The 19,254-nt window shown below is 43.9% G+C and overlaps 1 protein-coding gene across 1 annotated transcript in view; it reads right to left on the reverse strand.

The window, feature by feature from the left end:
• Positions 1-231: 231 nt before the first annotated feature.
• Positions 232-19,254, reverse strand: part of LOC147731233 (lanosterol synthase-like) — a 175,576-nt gene continuing 156,553 nt past the window's right edge. The window contains exons 21-22 of the mRNA XM_086956238.1: positions 11,254-11,332; positions 232-3,211 (exon numbers count right to left, since the gene is read on the reverse strand). Coding sequence (XP_086812364.1) covers positions 3,074-3,211; positions 11,254-11,332 — 217 coding nt within the window. The 3' untranslated portion in view covers positions 232-3,073. The remainder of the gene's footprint in view (positions 3,212-11,253; positions 11,333-19,254) is intronic.

Consider the following 19,254-nt stretch of genomic DNA (forward strand, 5'->3'; position numbering starts at 1 on the left):
AAGAGCTTAGTTGGCAGCTTCACTATTGGCAGTTGCACTCTTTTTGGTACAGCAAATATTGAAATAAGCATTAAACAAAACAACCTATGATGAGATTGCAAAACCTAAGAAAATGAATTTGTCTGTAAGGTAACAGAGAAAATGGAAACCACAATCCTAGTATATTGCATGGATTAACTAATAGGAATTCATGCACACTATTAATACAATGCAAGCTAACAGCATACAACATTTGAATCAAAAGGAGTTGTTTTATGTTATTGATGAATAGTTCGGGCCAATCCTTCCCCTCAGATTACTAATTATGATCAATGTGAGTATTTGCAAATACACTCAAGTGTTTATGGCTCGGCTGAACTATAAGGTGATCTGACAATAGTTGAGTGATATTTTAATATAGAGACAGAACCATAAGAAACAATAAAACTTGTAAATACTCAAAGATCCAGACAAAAATATGTATGGTCAGTAATGAATAGTGTTACAGCAAAATAAAACATGGCACTGTGCAATAAATGCCACCTTTAGATATTGCAGAAACGTGAATGTAGTGTAAAATATTACTGTTGACATGTAAAATACATTAGGAGAGAAAACGATTTGCGTAGTTTTCATGAATTATAGAGGTGAATTATTGAATATTAGTGACAACCATGAGTATTGTGTATTGATGAACTGTTTTATTTCCGTGCTTCACGGAGCACATCGCGGATCAAGCAACTAGCCTTGTGCTGTCTTTTTGAGGCAGTGCATGCTAAATAAATATTAAAAGTTAGTACTGCCCCTATGAAGACCAGGCATGACCACACCTAACAGGGCTGAAACCTGCCTACGTCTAGTTTTACTCTTACGTAGATTGGATTTCACAACGAGCAAGTTATGGTGCTTTATATCTTTTTATGATCTAACAAATGGGATATACATGAATAAGCCAGCAATCACAAATGGAAAGCTGGAGTACGGTTCTTTTACATAAAATGCCCTTGATTCGACTGATGGGTACACTGTGTACCGAAGAAAGAATCAGATTCCACGGTGATGGTTTGTAGCAACATTTGCATCTCTGCTGGGGTACTGTACTGTGCTCAATTGGAGAGTATGGAATTACTTTCAGATCTGTTGTGTCTGCAAATATATCTTAGCTATTTGTTGCTACTGTTCACATTGCACTTGACACTCTTACTGGAATTGTTGTTTTGAAACTGAAAAGCAATAAAAAATACTTTTAAAGAAGCTGCCAGGAAGGATGTCGATCATTGTATGACTTTTCAATTTGGACGGAATTGAAATAAAATATTACTGTATGGAAGAAAATATATGAATGTTTTTTGTTTCCCAAGGGATGCAAAATCTACGACCTTTAAATAATTAATTTAATCTGCTATAATTAAGTGAGCAATAAATTAGTTGGCCAGCTACCTGTATTGTCCTACTATATTCTAAAAGTTTCTACATAAATGCCTATTCGGACTGATTCCAACCTGAGAGGCAAGCAAATACTGTTTTTTTACCTCATTTTTTCATTTAGCCACATGATTTACAGCAATAGAATGTATGCTATTTGTCTATTTGAAAGCAAGGCACTTTGGGACTGCTTTCATTGGACATTCTTACTTGAGTGGCAGGAGAGATGCAGATTAAAACTTGCAGATAAAACATCGGTTGTGCAAATTGTGAAAATATGGAATATTACGATGATGTGTCTCACATGCCAACACAATGTTCCACAAAACTAGATCAAGTCTTCAGCGGTTTCCTTTCATTGTAGTTTTCAGTACAAGCTAAAGTTATAACATTACAGCTCAACAGGAAAGCTGCCAGAGACACTTGGTGCCAAATATACACTCACTGTACATTCAGGCTTCAATTTATGGTTCTCTTTTACATAAGGGCAAACTTGGTACAGTAGAACATCTGGTAGTGATAAAACTAGAGTGTTTCACTGGAGAATAAACGAAAAAAAAAAAAACTGAGAAAGAAGACACAAGAAAAGAAAACAGCTGTTGCGCACTGACCAAGGTGCCTGAATGCTGAGCTTTAAAGTACCTTAACGCTAAACCTCACCACCACTCACACTGAGCCGCATAGCACATTCCCCATGCGTTGATCATCCTGTTATCATCTCGGCATACTGCATCTCAATGCAGCGAACACCAATTTATTTCCCACACAAATCATCATTGGCCAATACTTTTTATGTCAAAATTAACATTAAAAAAATGTTCGTTTGGAATTATCGGTGTTTTAGGTTTGGTCCTCTGTTGCGTCATCTTTAGTGTGATGATCACAAATGGTTGTAGGACCGCATACTCATGCCTGGGAGACGTTCTTCTTCCATGTCAGTCCACTTAATTTAAGTCCGATTTCCTTACATCCAGGGTTAATCCTAGCTATCTCCAATCCCAGAGACAATGGCCCTTATAAAGAACTCCAGCTGTCCGCGCCTCCCTTGTCGGAGTATTTCTTCCTTGTCATACATGCCGCGGCAATGACCTTAGTGGCAACACAGTCTTCTTCCACAGAGACAACAAGATCATTGAGCATCTATGCCAACAGCTCAGCCATTGCTACACTTCAACTAGTTATTTCTATGCTGCTATTGCTATGTCTTGTCTGTATTGTGCATCTGCAATGGGCAGTTTCTGTTAAGCATCTGTACACAGACAGCTAATGTTGCACTCTGTCGTCCATGTCATCTCTCTGTGGAGCAGAGTTGGGTGTCTGTAAGGGTGTGGTGAGTTTGTGTGTAGGTATGAAGTGCAGAGAGCAATGTAAATCTGAGAGTAGAACAGCACAGCTGGTGTTTTCTGGCTACAGTGTCAGTCTGTGACAGGTCTATATATTTACCTGGATCAGACAGGATTGTGTCATGTTTGCTTGAAGCTCCAGTCTGTGGGGCAGCATTGTGCAACTTTAAGAAGAGTGGTGAAACTTGTGTATCAGTAGTCATTAGTGTTAGGTTTTCTCAATCTACCCTCTCTTACATATCACACAGAATAATCACCATGCCTGTCCAGGTTCAGGTGCCTCCACCTCCTCCGGCCCGTAAGACACTTCGTTTGTCTCTGTGCAGTCATATCTTCAGCTTGCCAGCCAATCGGCTATTGGGGTGAAGCCGCAAGAAGCGCCCCAAGGTCCATATGGGGAAAATGTTTCTATATGATGTGTAGCTAATTGCACAGCTTTTGTTGAAGACTCCTGCGATGTTCTCCTGATGGCAAAATAGAAAGAAGTGTTAAGGATCTACTAAATTCCGCGCTTGACTTGCAACCCCTCTGCTCAGAAGGGGGTTGCCACTCAAGATGGACCTCTTCAGAAGATGTAGACAAACCAGGAAGTGACCCACTTGAGACTTTAACTAGTAGTAGCAAAGCCAAAATATAATACTTGAGAATTAACCTTAAAGATTTTGATCGGTGGTAAGATCAGACTTCACATGGAAAGCGTCACACTGCTCTGGCTGAGTGCCATATGCAGTTAGTGAAGAACGCATTGCGTTTGCTAGGACTATGATGTTCAGGTGATGAAGGGTGATGCACCTGAGATCCATTTACCATCTGGTCAAGGCAGAAGGAACAAGGTAGTGCATTTGTTTCTGTTTAATAACGGTGTAGTGAAGAGGGGTAGTGATCCTATTGAGTGTGGTGCAGTGTTTGATTCAGAAAGAAGGTAGTGTGACCTCTACCTGACTAGGTTAAGTGGACTTCAGAGGAGTGTAATATTTGATCGATTAAGAAAGATAGGGCACCTGCAGTAAGTGCAGTACTTTTCCCAGTCTGAGTTTTTAAGGAGACAGCGGAATTAAGTAATCAAGCAACTCCACTCAAGTGTTCACACTTTTATTTTTAATAGAATTTCACTTTGGCATTTTACAAGGTATGCCGCACTGGAAAGCGTGATATTTGGTTGACGACGAAAGAAAGAGCAAATATATCTCCTAATGCCTTCTTTACTTTATTATCTTATAAACAATAAATAGAGAATTTAAACTACGACTGAGGTAATAGTGTAACAAAAAGACACAGTAATAAACTCTGATAATAACCCCTCTATAAAATGGCTTGATTGTATGTAAACATTTTCATGAGCAATGCTGTAGTTTGGCAGTTGGTGCTGTTTAGTGGATAAAGAGTATTTTTTTTAAGGAAACTGAACGCTACATATACGTACAGTATATCTACCCTATGTGACGCATACCTGTATATACGAATGCCAAAGATGATTTCCTTCAAAAAAAGTTCAATGAGTGAATGTGATACTACTTTTAGAGGAGTAAGCAGCCCACTTGCTATGCATGAGGTGTTTGGTTGAAGAGCAGCAGTGCCCTTGAGAGGGGTGTTAAATTGGATTGTTGACGAGGGATAGCACTCATGCTGAGTGACATATCAAGATAGTCAACAGTGGGATCACACTTGTGTGTGTGCCAATAGATGAATGTAGGGCACTTGCTGACCATGTTACCTGGCTGTAAGGCACTCGCAATGAGTAAAATTAGATCGGTGAAGAGAGTTAGTTTACTTTTTGTGGACTTTTATAAGATTTATGATTTCTGACGAGGAACAAGAAACCCACTCGCAAAGGTGATTTAACAGGCCCAGGATTTCCCCTCTTAATTCAACTGCTACCAAAATCAGCATTTTTCCTTAACAAGGCACTAAAGAGCTATCATTAACCCCTTCGCCTCGGGGCTAAGTCCCCGAGGCGCAGCGACACAGTGCTTGTGATGAGTTCAGCTCGTCACGCTGCACGGTGGTGGGTGTGCTCATGACGAGCTCGTCATGACCACGCCCGTTTTTCAGAACGTTCAGCACAGCGGCGGAATTAGCCCCGCGTGTGAACGCCGCACGTGTCATGACGACCTCAGCTCGTCATCAGCACAGCGAAACCGTGCCTCATGACGAGCTGAGCTTGTCATGAGCACGGGAGGGGTTAAAGGGACTATCCAGTGAATGATCTAACAGTCGGTCTCAAAACCCAAGCAAACATCATGAAACAAAGAACCAACCTAGACCTACCTATTGCTGGTGACTGTTGGCGATGCACAACTGGGAAAGAGGAAAATGCTACTTACCAGTATGCATCTGTTCTTGGCATGTAGGGCTGCAGAGCCACACACTAGTGCATAGGTCGCCATCTGGTGGTGGGCCTGGATGATTACACATTGTTGTTGTCTTGGAAGAGTCTTTGTTTGGTAGATGACTCCTCCTGCAGAGCGTAGTGCGCATGGGCATAGACTCCATCTTCAGATTGTTTTTCGCCATTGGGGAAATGATGGAGTTGTACGAGTACAGAAAAAGATGTCCATGTCTTGGGTATCTAACTAAGATATTACTGGAACAGATATAGGTAGCCGGGGAGGCGGTGGGATTATGTAGCTCTGCAGCCCTACATGCCAAGAACAGATGCATACTGGTAAGTAGCATTTTCCGTTCGAGGCATATGGACTGCAGACCACACACTAGTGCATAGATTGCATAGCAGTTTTCTCCCTTAGCGGCGACCACCAGTATCTGTTGCAGTGGTTTGAAATTATGTTTTGAGTACAGCCTGGCCCACAGTAGCTTGTTGTTTTGCCTGCACAGTAGTGTTTTGTAAATGTGTGCTGTGTAGACCATGTAGCTGCTTTGCAGATATCATCTAGGGGTATATTTCCTAGAAATGCCATAGATACCCCTAATTTATGGGTGATATGAGCCCTAGGAGGATTGGATAGAGTGTGTTTTGCTTTTTGGTAACAAATTTGAATGCATTTAACAATCCACCTTGCAATTCCAGCTTTTGAGATGGGATTACCTTTATGTGGAGGAGAAAAGGACACAAACAACTGTTTTGTTTTACAAAATGGTTTTGTCCTATCAATGTAGTAAAGGAGCGCTCTTTTTACATCTAATGTATTTAGAGCTCTTTCCGCAACTGTTTGTGGTTGAGAAAAGAATACTGGCAACTCAATAAATTGATTGAGGTGGAACGGTGAAATGACTTTTGGAAGGAATTTGGGGTTTGTTTTAAGAACCACTTTGTTGTGATGGAGTTGTATGAATGGTTCTTGAATGGGTAATGCCTGGATCTCACTTACTCTTCTGAGTGAGGTAATAGCAACCAAAAAAGCAACTTTCCATGTAAGGAACGGTAACTCACACTTATGCAAGGGTTCAAATGGAGGACCCATAAGTCTAGTGAGAACAATATTTAAATTCCATACAGGAGAGGGTGGTATCCTGGGAGGAATTATTCTTTTGAGTCCTTCCATAAATGCTTTGATGGCAGGTACTTTAAATAATGACAGACATCGTCTGTTTTGAAGGTAAGCTGCTATAGCAGCAAGATGCAATCTGATTGAGGAGTACGCTAAACTACATCTTTGTAGATGAAGCAGGTAACATATGATGTTTTGTATGGAAACATCTAGTAGGTTAATGTTGTTATTTGTGCAATACACAATAAATCTTTTCCACTTGGCTGCATAGCATGCTCTAGTGGTGGGGCGTCTAGCTTCCTTTATAACATTCATGCAATCAGGCGGAAGATTGAGGTATCCAAATTCTAAGACCTCAGGAGTCAAATCGCTAGGTTGAGCTGCATTGGGCCCGGATGCATGATCTCTCCATGATTCTGTCAGTAGATGTGGAGAGAGTTTTAATTTTTGATGTGGCACTACTGAGAGTTCTAGTAGTGTGGTGTACCATGGTTGTCTTGCCATGTTGGTGCTATGAGAATCAATGTGAGGGAATGTTGCTGTAGACTGCATACCACTAATGGAAATAGTCGGAGAGTTGGAAAAGCGTACGCAAATTTGTTTGACCAACTCATACATATCGCATTGCCTTTGGACAATGGGTGTGGATATCTGGCGGAGAAGCTTTGGCATTTGGAGTTGCGATGTGTGGCGAACAGATTTATCTCTGGTTGGCCCCACTCGTGAAAGAAAGGTTGAAGAACTTGAGGATGAAGTTCTAACTCGTGTATCTGTTGTCTTTGATGACTTAACAGATCCGCAACTTGATTGTGAACTCCTGGTAGATGTTCTGCTAACAGAAAGATTTTTAGAGGAATGGCCCACCTCCATATGCTCTGTGCCAGCCAGGAGAGCTGTAAGGAGTGTGTTCCTCCCTGGTTTTGGATGTAATACATGGCTGTCATATTGTCGGTACGGACTAGTACAGCCTTGCCTGATAGATAATGCGGAAACGATTTAAGAGCCAGAAAAATTACTAGCAACTCTAGATGATTTATGTGGAGTAGCTTTTGTTGCAGTGTCCGTGTGCCCAGTAAGGTGTGTGTTCTTTCAAATGTGCTCTCCATCCTGTGAGAGATGCGTCTGTGGTTAGCACCATTTGTGAAACAGGCTCTATGAACGGCCGGCCCTTGGAAAGGTTTTTGGTGTTCCACCACTGCAGAGAGCGATGTGTCCGGTTGTCCACCACCACCAGATCTGTTATTTGTTGTTGAGCCTGATTCCATTTACTTGCTAAGCACTCTTGCAGGGGGGGCATTTGGAGTATAGCATGTGGCACTATGAAGATGCAAGATGCAATCATTCCAATTAATTGCATGAACACTCGAGCTGGTAGTGAGAGTTGTGGCTGGAATCTTTGTATTAGAGCTTGCATTCTTTCTATCCTTGTTGGATTGGGGGATGCAATTGCTTTGGATGTATCTATTGTGGCACCCAGATACTATTGAGACAGGGATGGTTGGAGATGTGACTTTTTTTGATTTATTGTGAATCCTAGCTTGTGTAGTAGGCAGATGGTCTGATGCGTGTGCTGCACACACTGGTGGTATGACTTGGATTTTATTAGCAAGTCGTCTTGGTATGGGAAGACATGAATGTTGTCCCTTCTGAAGTGTGCTGCTACTACTGCTAGACACTTTGTGGAAACTCGAGGTGCTGTAGTTACTTCGAAAGGGAGCACTTTGAACTGGTAATGTTGACCGTCTAATATGAACTGAAGGTACTTTCTGTGAGCTTGATGGATGGGAATGTGGAAGTAGGTGTCCTTGAGATCTAATGTGGCAAGGAAGTCGCCTTGCTTTAACAGAGGCAGAACCTGCTGTAATGTGACCATATGAAAGTGGTCGGACTGTATGTAAAGATTTAGGGGCCTCAGGTCTAGTATAGGTCTGTGGGAACCGTCCTTTTTGGGGATGAGAAAGTATAGAGAGTAAACTCCTGTGTTTTGATGGTGTTTTGGGACTGGTTCTATTGCATTCTTTTGCAGTAGAGATGCAACCTCTTGTTGTAGGAGAGAGATGATCCTGTGACATGGGACGCTGTCTGGGTGCTATTGGAGGAGTGGAAGTGAGGTCCAGGCAATAACCTGACTGAACTATTTGTCTTACCCACCTGACTGTGGTGATGGAGTTCCAGACAGGTAGGAACTGTTGTAATCTCCCCCCGACAGGAGTGGAATGGTCTGGGGAGATGGGAGGGAAGTCACTGTTTGGGAGTGGAGGCATTGCGGTTGTTGTTGCCTCTGCCTCTACCTTTATTGTTGTTACCTCTATATCCTCCTCTGTAATAACCTCTACTGGGCGAGGTTTGGGTGGGCGCTTTATAAGAAGAGGTGTTGTCTGTTTGAAAACCTTTAGAGGCGCCCCTGTAAGAGGAGCGACGAAAGGACGCACGGTGGGTCTGAGTTTGTAAGGCTTCCATGGATTTTGCTGTGTTTGTATCTTTTTTCATTTTCTCTAGTGCATTATCAACTGTAGGACCAAAAAGATGTTGCTGGTCAAAAGGTTGATTTAGGATACTGGCTTATACTTGTGGCTTGAAGGCAGAGATGTATAACCAGGCATGTCTACGTAACAGTACTTCTGTATTTATTGCTCTAGAGGCTGTGTCAGCTGCATCTAACGAACAGCGGATTGAGGTATTGGTAAGGACCTTGCCTTCATGTATTAAGTCAGAAGCCTTGGCTTTATATTGTTCTGACAAATGTTGCATGAGTGTCTCTAGCTCATCATAATGAGCTTGATCATATCTTGCTAACAAAGCTTGAGTGTTAGCAATTCTCCAGACATTGGCTGCTTGTGAGATGGTGTGTTTCCCTGAGGCATCTAAAAGCTTGGCCTCTTTATCAGAGGGTGGAGCATCCCCTGTTATTTGCGAGTTAGCTCTTTTCTTCGCATTTGAGACTACTAATGAGTCTAATGGCAGCTGACCCTTGATGTATGCTGGGTCAGTTGGAGCCGCTTTATACTTTTTTTCTAGTTTGGGGTTGATTACCCCAGCTCTGACAGGGTCTTTGAATACCTCTGGTGAATGTCTTACCACTCCATTAAGTATTGGTAATGTGGTTGTGTTTTTGTGTGATGACAGCAATGTATCCATAAGGAAGTCTTCTTCCACTGGATCTGTATGTAAATCCACCCAATGAAAAGTGGCTGCTTTATGAATAAGCTGCGTAAACCCAATAGTGTCATCAGGAGGAGATGGTCTAGAAGGGTATGCATCATCTTGTGGCAGATCTGGTGCATCTGGCGCGTTATAATCTTCCCATGGGTCATCTGATGGCCTACGGATATTGTCTGGGTCATCTGTGTCATCTATGTGCTGCTCACTTTTTACCCCGTGAATAAATCTCTTCATCATCATCGTCTGGTATAGAACTATGTGTGGTGGATGGTGAGTGCGCAAGGGAAATGTCAAGTGGTATCTCTGGCAATGGTGAAGGAATCCTTATGGGGAAAGTTTGAGCATGTTTTTTGAGAGGAACTGGAGGTGGGAGAGTCCATTTTCCTCTTTTCCGGCACTGTAATTATATGTCCAGTCTTTGGATGAATTTGAAGAGTCTTTTCTTTTGGATCTGGGCGGAAAAGCTCTTCTGTGTAACTATCCTTTTTCGGCGCCGACTTGTCTTGCTTGGGACCAAATTGTTTGGAAGGTATTACAGTGTCTATTGCAGTCTTTGGCGCAGATCTTGGTTTCGGATCCGAAGACTTGGTGTTGTGTTTCTTTTTCGGATCAGAGCTTTTCGGATCCGGACTTAGTGGTCCTGAAGCCCGTTTGGGATCGTCGACCTTTGGGGCCGAATTGCGTTTCAGTGCCGAGATGTGCTTCGGAACGACTTTTTTCGGAACCGGAGTGGTCTTCGATTTGATAGGCTTGGGAACTGCCTTCGGTGCTGAGCTTGTTTTCGGCTCGACCGGTTTCGGTACCGAGGGCTGCTTCGGTGCCGAAGTTAATTTGGGTTTTAGGACCTTTTGCTTGTCGGGACCGACAGACTGACTCGTGCCCGAGTCAACTGGAGGCTTTTTTTGGGTTCTTCGCTGCCGAGTCAGAAGGTGGGGCATCTGAAGGTTTTGGTCGGTGTGGCCTTGGACCCGGAGGTGGAACCGAAGCCTGTCCCGGTATGGGGGTGTGAACAGGGTTGACGCTTGTACTCACGACCTGTTGACCAGCTGGAAGAAGATCGCCGTCTTCTGATTGTCCTTCGGCTCCAGAAGCTGAATCATCTGCTTCAGAAACGATGTCATCCTGCTGTTGTTCTTCGGACTCTAGATCGATTGGAGCCTCATCTATGATGAGGGCAGGTGTCGATGAAGAGAACTGCGCCATGACTCTTCGAGCTCGATGGTCTGTGATGGTTTTCTTCGAAAGGAACAAAGCGTAGGCCTCGCAATCTCGACTCTCGTGCTCTGGGGACAAGCACAGATTGCAAACCTCATGTAAGTCAGTGTGAGGGAATGGCACAGTTGGGACCGACGGCCCCGACGAACGCTGGAATCGAGAAGCCCAAGCCTGTCTTCAATGCGGGTAACTGGAATCATGATCGAAGACGATACCGATGGTATGATGTAGGGCTGGAAGTCGAAAGGAGATCTGTAACAGGACCGAACGATAAACACATCCGAGCCCTATGGCGGAAAAAAACAATCTAAAGATGGAGTCGATGCCCATGCGCACTTCGCTCTACAGGAGGAGTCCTCTACCAAACAAAGACTCTTCCAAGACAACAACAGAGTTTAATCATCCGGTCCCACCACCAGATGGCGATCTATGCACTAGTGTGTGGTCTGCAACCCATATGCCTCGAACACACTGTTTCTTCTCTGCACTGGAGGGACCCTTACTGAAGGGAATTCATGAGTATGACTACACGTTTCAAGTTCCAGTCTATAAATAACCAATTTTCTAAAATGTCAAGACCTTCTGCCTCACCTACAAGCTGTAACAATGAACGAGCCTTTCAAATGCGTATGCACAGCAAGATGGCCCAGCAAGGTATCTCGAGAGTCACTTTGTCTTACCTGCGGCCAGTCTCCATTGCTTTGCTGTCTGTCAATCAAAACTCGGATGCCTTTTTCAAGAACTGCAACATCTGGAAACCTGTCCAGGAACATGTGGCAAGATTTAGAGATAAGCAAGGACACTGAAAGACACCCTAAGAAACAAGCAAAGAAGACATGCAAAACGACAGAACGCAGACACTCATAGGTACAAACAGGAAGGTAAGTGCTACAGAGAGCAACATAAACAACAAAACAGAGGGATACACAGACACACTCAAGGACAAAGAGTGCATATATATATATACTAGCAGCCCGTCCCGACGTTGTCCAGGTATGAATTGCTGCCGGCCAGTAGTATATTGTTTTGTAGGATTTCGTTTTGATAGCATTTCTTATCTGTGACAGGCCTGTGAAACGCTCCGATTCACAGTACACTGCTGATGCTCTTAAGAGTGCGCGTTCAGTTGTGTGTGAACTCGAGTTTCCCTACTTTATTTTTCCTTGCAATATTATATAGCGCGAACTCGACAACATGGCATGAGCACAATTTACATTACAGAAGAACACATTCATTTGTGGTAGGCACGGGGAGACAAAGCGATTTGCCTGGAATCACAGGATGTTGAGCTGATGCCGAGATTCGAACGTAGCTCCCCAGCTCTAAAATTCGCAATTCTAGAACTTGTGGTGGGAGGTGTGTCTAAAAGTGTATGTCGGTGCTGGCCATCGATGAGAAAGACCTGTGCATTTTTCAAATGGGTGGTGAAAAAATAGGAGTATGTTTCTGGAGATGTGGGCTGCCGTGCCACCAATGTACTTACCGGGGGAGGGTAAACACCCATTATTCCGCAACTTTCTTTCTGCATACCATCACTCCGCATACTTTTATTACGAAAGTACCATGACTCCGCAATGCCATGATAACGCATGGCATTACATTTTATATGCCTTTACCACGCATACATTTACAACGAAATTCGTTGTAAATGCATGAATGGTAAAAGCATGTTTATTTTAATGTTTGGATAAGGTAAGTATGGGTATAGGGGTCTATGTTTTGGGGTACTGAGCTATATGTTTTGGGGTGTTTGGGTATTTTAAGGTTTCAGATATAGTTTTGGGTTATGGGGTACAGGGGTAATTTTAGGGTTTAGGGATAGGTATGGGTTTTGGGGTACAGGGGTATTTTTAGGGTTCAGGGCTAGGATTGGGTTTTGGGGTACAGGGGTATTTTTAGGGTTCAGGGGTAGGTTTGGGTTTTGGGGTAGAGGGGTATTTTAAGGGTTCAGGGCTAGGTTTGGGTTTTGGGGTACAGGGGTATTTTAAGGGTTCAGGGTTAGGTTTGGGTTTTGGGGTACAGTGGTGGTTTCAATATGGTGTGGTGTCCTACGCCGATGATACCCAGTTGATGTCTGTCTATTAAAACACCTTGACGCCTCAGTCTCAGCCAACTTTCAGGCTTGCCTATCTGTAGTAGCAGGTTGGATGAAAAAAAGCTGTCTTTGCTTAAACTTTGACAAATTTAAAAACCTGATGTTTGGCTCCTCATTTATACCAGATTTGACTAACCTGTGGCCTTCTGAAATGTGACTCCCTGGCATAATCTACCTCAGTGAAAAACGTGGGGGTCAAGCTAGACAAAGCCCTCCAGTTTAAGCCTTTTGTTACTGCTACCAACAGGGTCTGTTTTTCTGTACAGAAAACTCTGAGAAAAACTCTCAAATGTTGCCAGAACACACCAGAAAAATTATTGTTCATGCATTAATTATATCTAGACTTGATTACGCCAACGTGTTGCTCCTGGGATTTCCCCAAGCATTGTTAAATAGATTGCCACAAGTTCAGAATGCGGCAGCCAGACTGGTGGTGAATATTCCTAAAAGGCAATTGATTCGGAATGGCTCAAGAAGTGTCCTCTGGCTTCCCATCAGGCAAACAATGAAGTTCAAAGCCCTGACAAAGTTTAGAGCCACTTAACTGAATTAGCCAATGTAGAACTGTGACAACATGAAAAGATACCTGCGTTGCAGAGCTTTACGCTTAGCCAACCATAACCTGCTTTGCATTCCGAAGATTAAAAAGCCCAGAGCAGGTGGCAAGTCCTTCTCTTTTTTTGGCCCGAAGCTCTGGAAACTTTTACTGGATCATATTAGATGTGCTAAATCCGAGAATTCTTTTAACAGCCTTCTGAAGACCCGCTTTTTCAGAGGGGGCTAATCTTGGCTGGTCCCGCTTGTCTTTCTAACTACGTCTTACTATCACCTCATGCCAGGACGTTCCTTTTTGGTGCAGCTGTTTTTCACTGTAGAAATGTATTTCATTCATTCATTCATTCAGTCATAATGATGAGAGATGCAAACTTAGAAAAAACAAACGGAAATGGAGGCAACATCCTTCCCCCCACCATCTTAAACTTCTTAGGGAATCTAGAAACTCCTACAATAAAAACATTCTATGATCAAAAAAAGACTTTCAAATCAGAACTAGACAAGGCTAAAAATAGACCAAAGAGACTCTTTGCTATTCTGAAACAACAATCCAACAAATTAGCCAAATCTTCACTCCTAACATCGAAATCTCAGCTGAGTAGTGAAGAATTTTCTTCATTTTTCACAACTAAAACAAACTCCCTCCAACTCAAGCTTAGTGCGGCGGCAAGTAACTCAATCTCCCTAAAGAGCATACAAGACGATAACTCTGCACCACGTGAGCTACCACTTCCCAAGAATAACTCGCACTGGTCTACTTTCAAACTATATGATCTTAATTAATTATTTAATTAGTTGTGGGTTTCTAACGCACTAGAATCGACTCCCGAAGGAGTATCTCTGCGCAGAAGACCGCTGGGGAACCCGTCCTGGCTTTCCCTGTGAGATGGTCCCTACTGGGTATCTCCAAGGTGAAACCAGCCATCCCCGGCGTATGTGGGGGGCCATTGTGGAGATGAGGCAAGCTAATACCCAGAGTTGCCGAATGTGATCCCTGGTTAAAGTAGGCACCGAGGTGAGAATTATCGAGTCCGCTGACCCTGGTCCACGACCCTGCCGCGTCGGTAATTGAACCCTGGTCCCGGGCCGTCCTCTGCTCCCGGGTCTGCCGCCTCTAACCAGTGAGCCACACCACTCCACCAATGACATCACCAATATTCTAGCAACTACCAAGCTCAACAACCACTTCAATAACCCTGTCCCCTCAAATTGCCTACCCCACCTCTACCATACCATCGCACCCCTAAGGATCAAAATCATCAATGCCTCGCTAGCACAAGGTCATATCCCGGATTGCTTGAAGACGGGACAAGTCACCCCTATCCTAAAAAAACCTACAGCTAACATCTCTGACTCAACAACCTCTGACCAATAACCAACATTCCCATGCTAGCTAAAGTCTTAGAAAAATGTGTTCAACAACAACTGAACCAACACATCTCGAACTTCAATCTACTGAACAGCCACCAATCGGGCTTCAGACCTGGCCATAGCACAGAAACAGCCATCCTGCTCATAGTTGACGACGCGCTTCAATCTCTTGATCGCAACAAAACTGGTTTACTAGTCCTACTCGACCTCTCAGCAGCCTTTGATACGGTCAATCACGACAAAATTCTAAGAAGACTAGAATACAGGATGGATTTATCTGGGAAAGTCTTACAATGGTTCAAATCCTTCCTGGAAAGCAGAACACAATTGTACATGGTCAACAAAAATCTCTCTGCTGCCTCATCTAACCTACTAGGAGTTCCACAAGGCTCTAGCTCATCCCCCATGCTATTCAACCTTTATGTAGAGCCTCTTACCGCTCTACTACAGCAGGCGAACCTCACCTTCCACATGTACGCGGACGACACCCAACTGTACATCAAGATCTCCTCTATCGAAGAGATTAAGACAATGAATCTAGCTCTTGAAAAGATTGTCCAATGGCTAACGAACAACTACCTAAAGCTAAATTCACAAAATACAGAATTTCTTTTGATCTCCCCAGCGAATAACTCCACGGTGACAAATGAATGGATCAAATTGATCACTGCTCTGAACTGCATGCCGACTCTGGTGGACTCCACCATATCACTTAGAATCACACTGGAATAGAACCTTAACATGCAAAATCAGATCAACTTGTTGGCTAAAAATGCCCGCTTCCACCTCAGCTACCTCTGAAAAATGAAGCCTTTCGTTGAGAACCCGGACCTCAATACTGCCGTTCAGTCCTTAGTTATCTCAAGGCTGGAATATGGATGTACCACCCTCTCAGGTCTTCCCAAAATATCAACCGCCCCTCTAAAAGTCTGTCTCAATGCTGCAGCAAGACTCTTAACAGGTTCCAGGAAATACGACAACATATCTCCACACCTCAAGGTACTCAACTGGCTACCCTATGAAGCGCGAATCCACCTAAAGATGGCCTGTATCACTCACAAGGTGCTACACCACAACACCCCCAGTACCTAGCCCAAAAACGTACCCTATTGGGAGGAGACAGGCACTCTGGGAGCGCAGACAATCTACTTCTGAAACCCTCACGTTTCAACAAGACCACAACCTCCAACAGAGCTTTCTCTGGAGCAGCCGGAACTCGCTGCCGCCATACATCAGAAAAATCTCCTCTACGCCCCTCTTGAAAGAGGAGGCAAAATCATTCTTGATGGGCAAATTCCTACCTTAAATCTGCACAATCACAACACCAGCTATTCAACCTCCTAACTATCTCTACTTTCGAGTTATGAAAGAAAGCTAAGACCTATACGATCTCGAACTTGTTTTTAGCGCTCAGAACAATGCTCAATGCGTCGATCCACCCGAACCCTTCTACTGTTACTTTTTTGCTTTACATTTTTTTAATTGATAATCCATGAGCGCACACAAAGGCACATGATAAAAAGAAATACCAAAGAATGAAAGGCAGTCATATTACAATACATTAAACCATATTTTCCATAAAGTCAAATAAATACATAATACGGAAATAGATATATAAGGAAGACAAAACAGCAACAGATTTTCTTAGGAAAATACCATACACAGGAGGTTTATACATCCATATAAGCCGCTACTGGACCCCAGATCTCACAGCCTAATTTCTTTTTCCGTCTGCCTTTTAGAGCATATAAACTATACTCAATATTAAACATAGATAAGAATCTAGCTCTCCATAGTTCAAAAGAAGGGGCGTCTTTTTGCAACCACATTGAAGCAATACGCAATCTAGCCATGGCTGTAGCTAGAAAAATGAAATACCAAAATTTAAGGAGCAATTGATCCTCTACCGATCCCCCCGCAACCTCCAACAATACATGAGCTACTGATAATCGTACAGGCCCACCCAGAATCTCATCTAAGAATATCTCTATATGGTCAAACAGACTGTTTAAATGGGGGAGACTCAGCTAACGCACAACGACCGGAGCCTTACCTGTTAGCGCTTGTGCCCAGAGAGCGCACGGAGAATCACTTACAGCTGACCAGCCAATACCGCCAAATTCCCGCCACCAGTCGCGCCGCCGCCTTGGGACTACGTTTCTCATCAGGCTCAGCGGCGGCGCGTTCCCCGACGCGGCAGAAGCGCCGGGAGGGGCACTATAAATCGATACCATTCCATTGTCACTGACTGCTTGTTACATTATCGCTTGCAGTGCACCTTTATTATAATCCATCTGAGGTGAGCTGTTACTGTCCTAACAATGGGGAAAAAACGGGTCCCTGTTCCGGCAGAGTCTGTGAATAGCGATTTTAATATTCATTTGTGTGAATTAGCCTGCAAGGGTAGCGATGCAAACGATGTCGACGATGTAGCCCTACAGGGTCCTCATTTCGAACATTCCGTAGAGGGGCAGGAGCTTGAGGAACTCCTGGCCAACTTTGATTTAAACGAACCTGACTGCGTCCCGAGAAACCCAACTTTTACTGGCACCCAATATGGTACAGTGATTGACTATATTTTTGTCTCATTAGGCATTTTAAGCCGGTCTATGGCCTATCGCACTGTATCCACACACTTCAGTGACCATAACCCAGTACTTCTTGAAGTGGCATGGGGAGCCTACATGGGGGCACCTCCAGCAAAAGAGAAAGTGGCACAACCCCTGAGGACCGCTGATCAAGACAGACGAGTAAAGTGGGCCAAAGTGATCCCGGAAAATTTCTATAAAAAATGCCTTCCTAAAATCGAAGCTCAAGTCGAGCTCTGTAGAAACCCGGGCACTCAAGGGCATACAACAGTAGCAGCTTATGAGGCTATATGCGTTCAGGTCTCTAAGGATCTCCTGGCCAAACCCACTCCGGGACCCCAAGGCCATAAGCGTTGGTTTGACCATGCATGCTCGAAAGCACACAGAGAATTGCTTGTGGCACTAAAATCTGTTCCCAGGGATAAAGCTGACATTTCAAGGAAAAGGAAGATCTATAAAGCGGCTACAAAAAAACGCAAAGACACCATTAAACGCGAAACATGGGACAATCTCCTTTCTGCAGCTGTACTGAAGGACAGCAGGAGATTTTGGGAGATCATGAAGCAGCCCCTATTTGCGGAAGATAACAACGCACCCTTGGATTGTGTGATTACCGATGATACATGGTTGTCCTTTTTCAAAAACGTATATGGGGGCGCCGATGACGAAGGCCCTAATAGGGGCCATTTGCACAACAACCACGTACATCCTATCACCTTTAATTCGCAAGAAGTGGAAAAAGCTCTCCTGGCAACCACCAAACACAAGGCACCTGGTCCGGATGGAGTCCCGGCCGACTTCTTCATGTTTTCACCTAAACTATGGGCTGAGGTTATGTCAAACGTGTTTAATGCAGTCAACGGCAATCCAGCCCCTGCCTCATGGGCCATATCCACGATCGTCCCCATTTTTAAAAACAAAGGACGGAGGGACGATCCCGCATTCTACAGGCCCATATCCCTTCTGGACTCAACCATAAAAATATTGGGTAGAGTTCTTTTAGCCAGACTGAGGGAGAACATTGAGGATTGTGGTGGCCTATCTGACTTGCAATATGGTTTTAGAGAGAGAAAAGGAACTATCGAACAATGTATTAACCTGCACTTACTCATCTCCAAGTATACGGTAGCCAAGGAGGGTTCTGTGTTTCTTGCTTTTATGGACCTTTCATCGGCGTTCGACCTTGTTAATAGGTCAAAACTGTGGGCGATCCTGCTGGAGCTGGGCATCGACGAAGCCTTGGTCTCGTTCATGGCCACCATGCATCAGGAGCTGTTTGCAGCCGTACGAGTGTCAAATAATGGTAGATGTACCCCACTGTTTAAATCCCTAAAGGGGGTACGGCAAGGCTGCATCTTAGCCCCCACGCTTTTTACCATCTATATTAACGGCCTGGGGGCACACCTGCGCCGCCTGGACGCGGACGTCCCACGCGCAGGTGATGTACAAATCCCGGCACTCCTGTACTCGGATGACGCCGTGTTGATCGCCCGCACTGGTGTTGGCCTTCAAATTCTTTTGGATGCATTTGGCACTTTTATGAATAATTTGGATTTGAAGGTAAATGTCTCAAAATCTCACACAATGGTTATGGGGCGTGAGTGTAGCAAAAAAAGGCATAAATCTTTCTTTTGTAGAGGGGTCCCTGTCTCAATGGTAACTACATTCCCCTATCTGGGTGTACTATTTGACCAAAAGGGAACATGGGGGCCACAGATAAGAGCTAAAAAGTTGGCGGTATCTAGATCCTCTTCAGCGATCCTGGGTTTTGCAGGCAAGTTGGGAGATAGGCCCATGGAAGCCCTTTTAAAGATCTATAAGTGCAAACCAGTGGCCATTGCACTTTATGGTTCACCTTTGTGGGGCTATGTTAACCTTGACCCTATCCAGAGAGCGGAAAACAGATTTATTAGATCCCTTCTCTCTGTACCTCAGTCTACCCCAACCTATTCAATCCATCGAGAGGTGGGTTTACCGTATTTGTCAGATTTATTGAGCTTAGCACCCCTGATCCTATGGCTGAAAATGTGGCTGAATGAAGATCTCCCACTAAATCACAAAATACTGAAAGA

The sequence above is a fragment of the Lissotriton vulgaris genome, chromosome 2_1 (genome assembly GCF_964263255.1).
Source record: "Lissotriton vulgaris chromosome 2_1, aLisVul1.2, whole genome shotgun sequence".
Classification (NCBI taxonomy): domain Eukaryota; kingdom Metazoa; phylum Chordata; class Amphibia; order Caudata; family Salamandridae; genus Lissotriton; species Lissotriton vulgaris.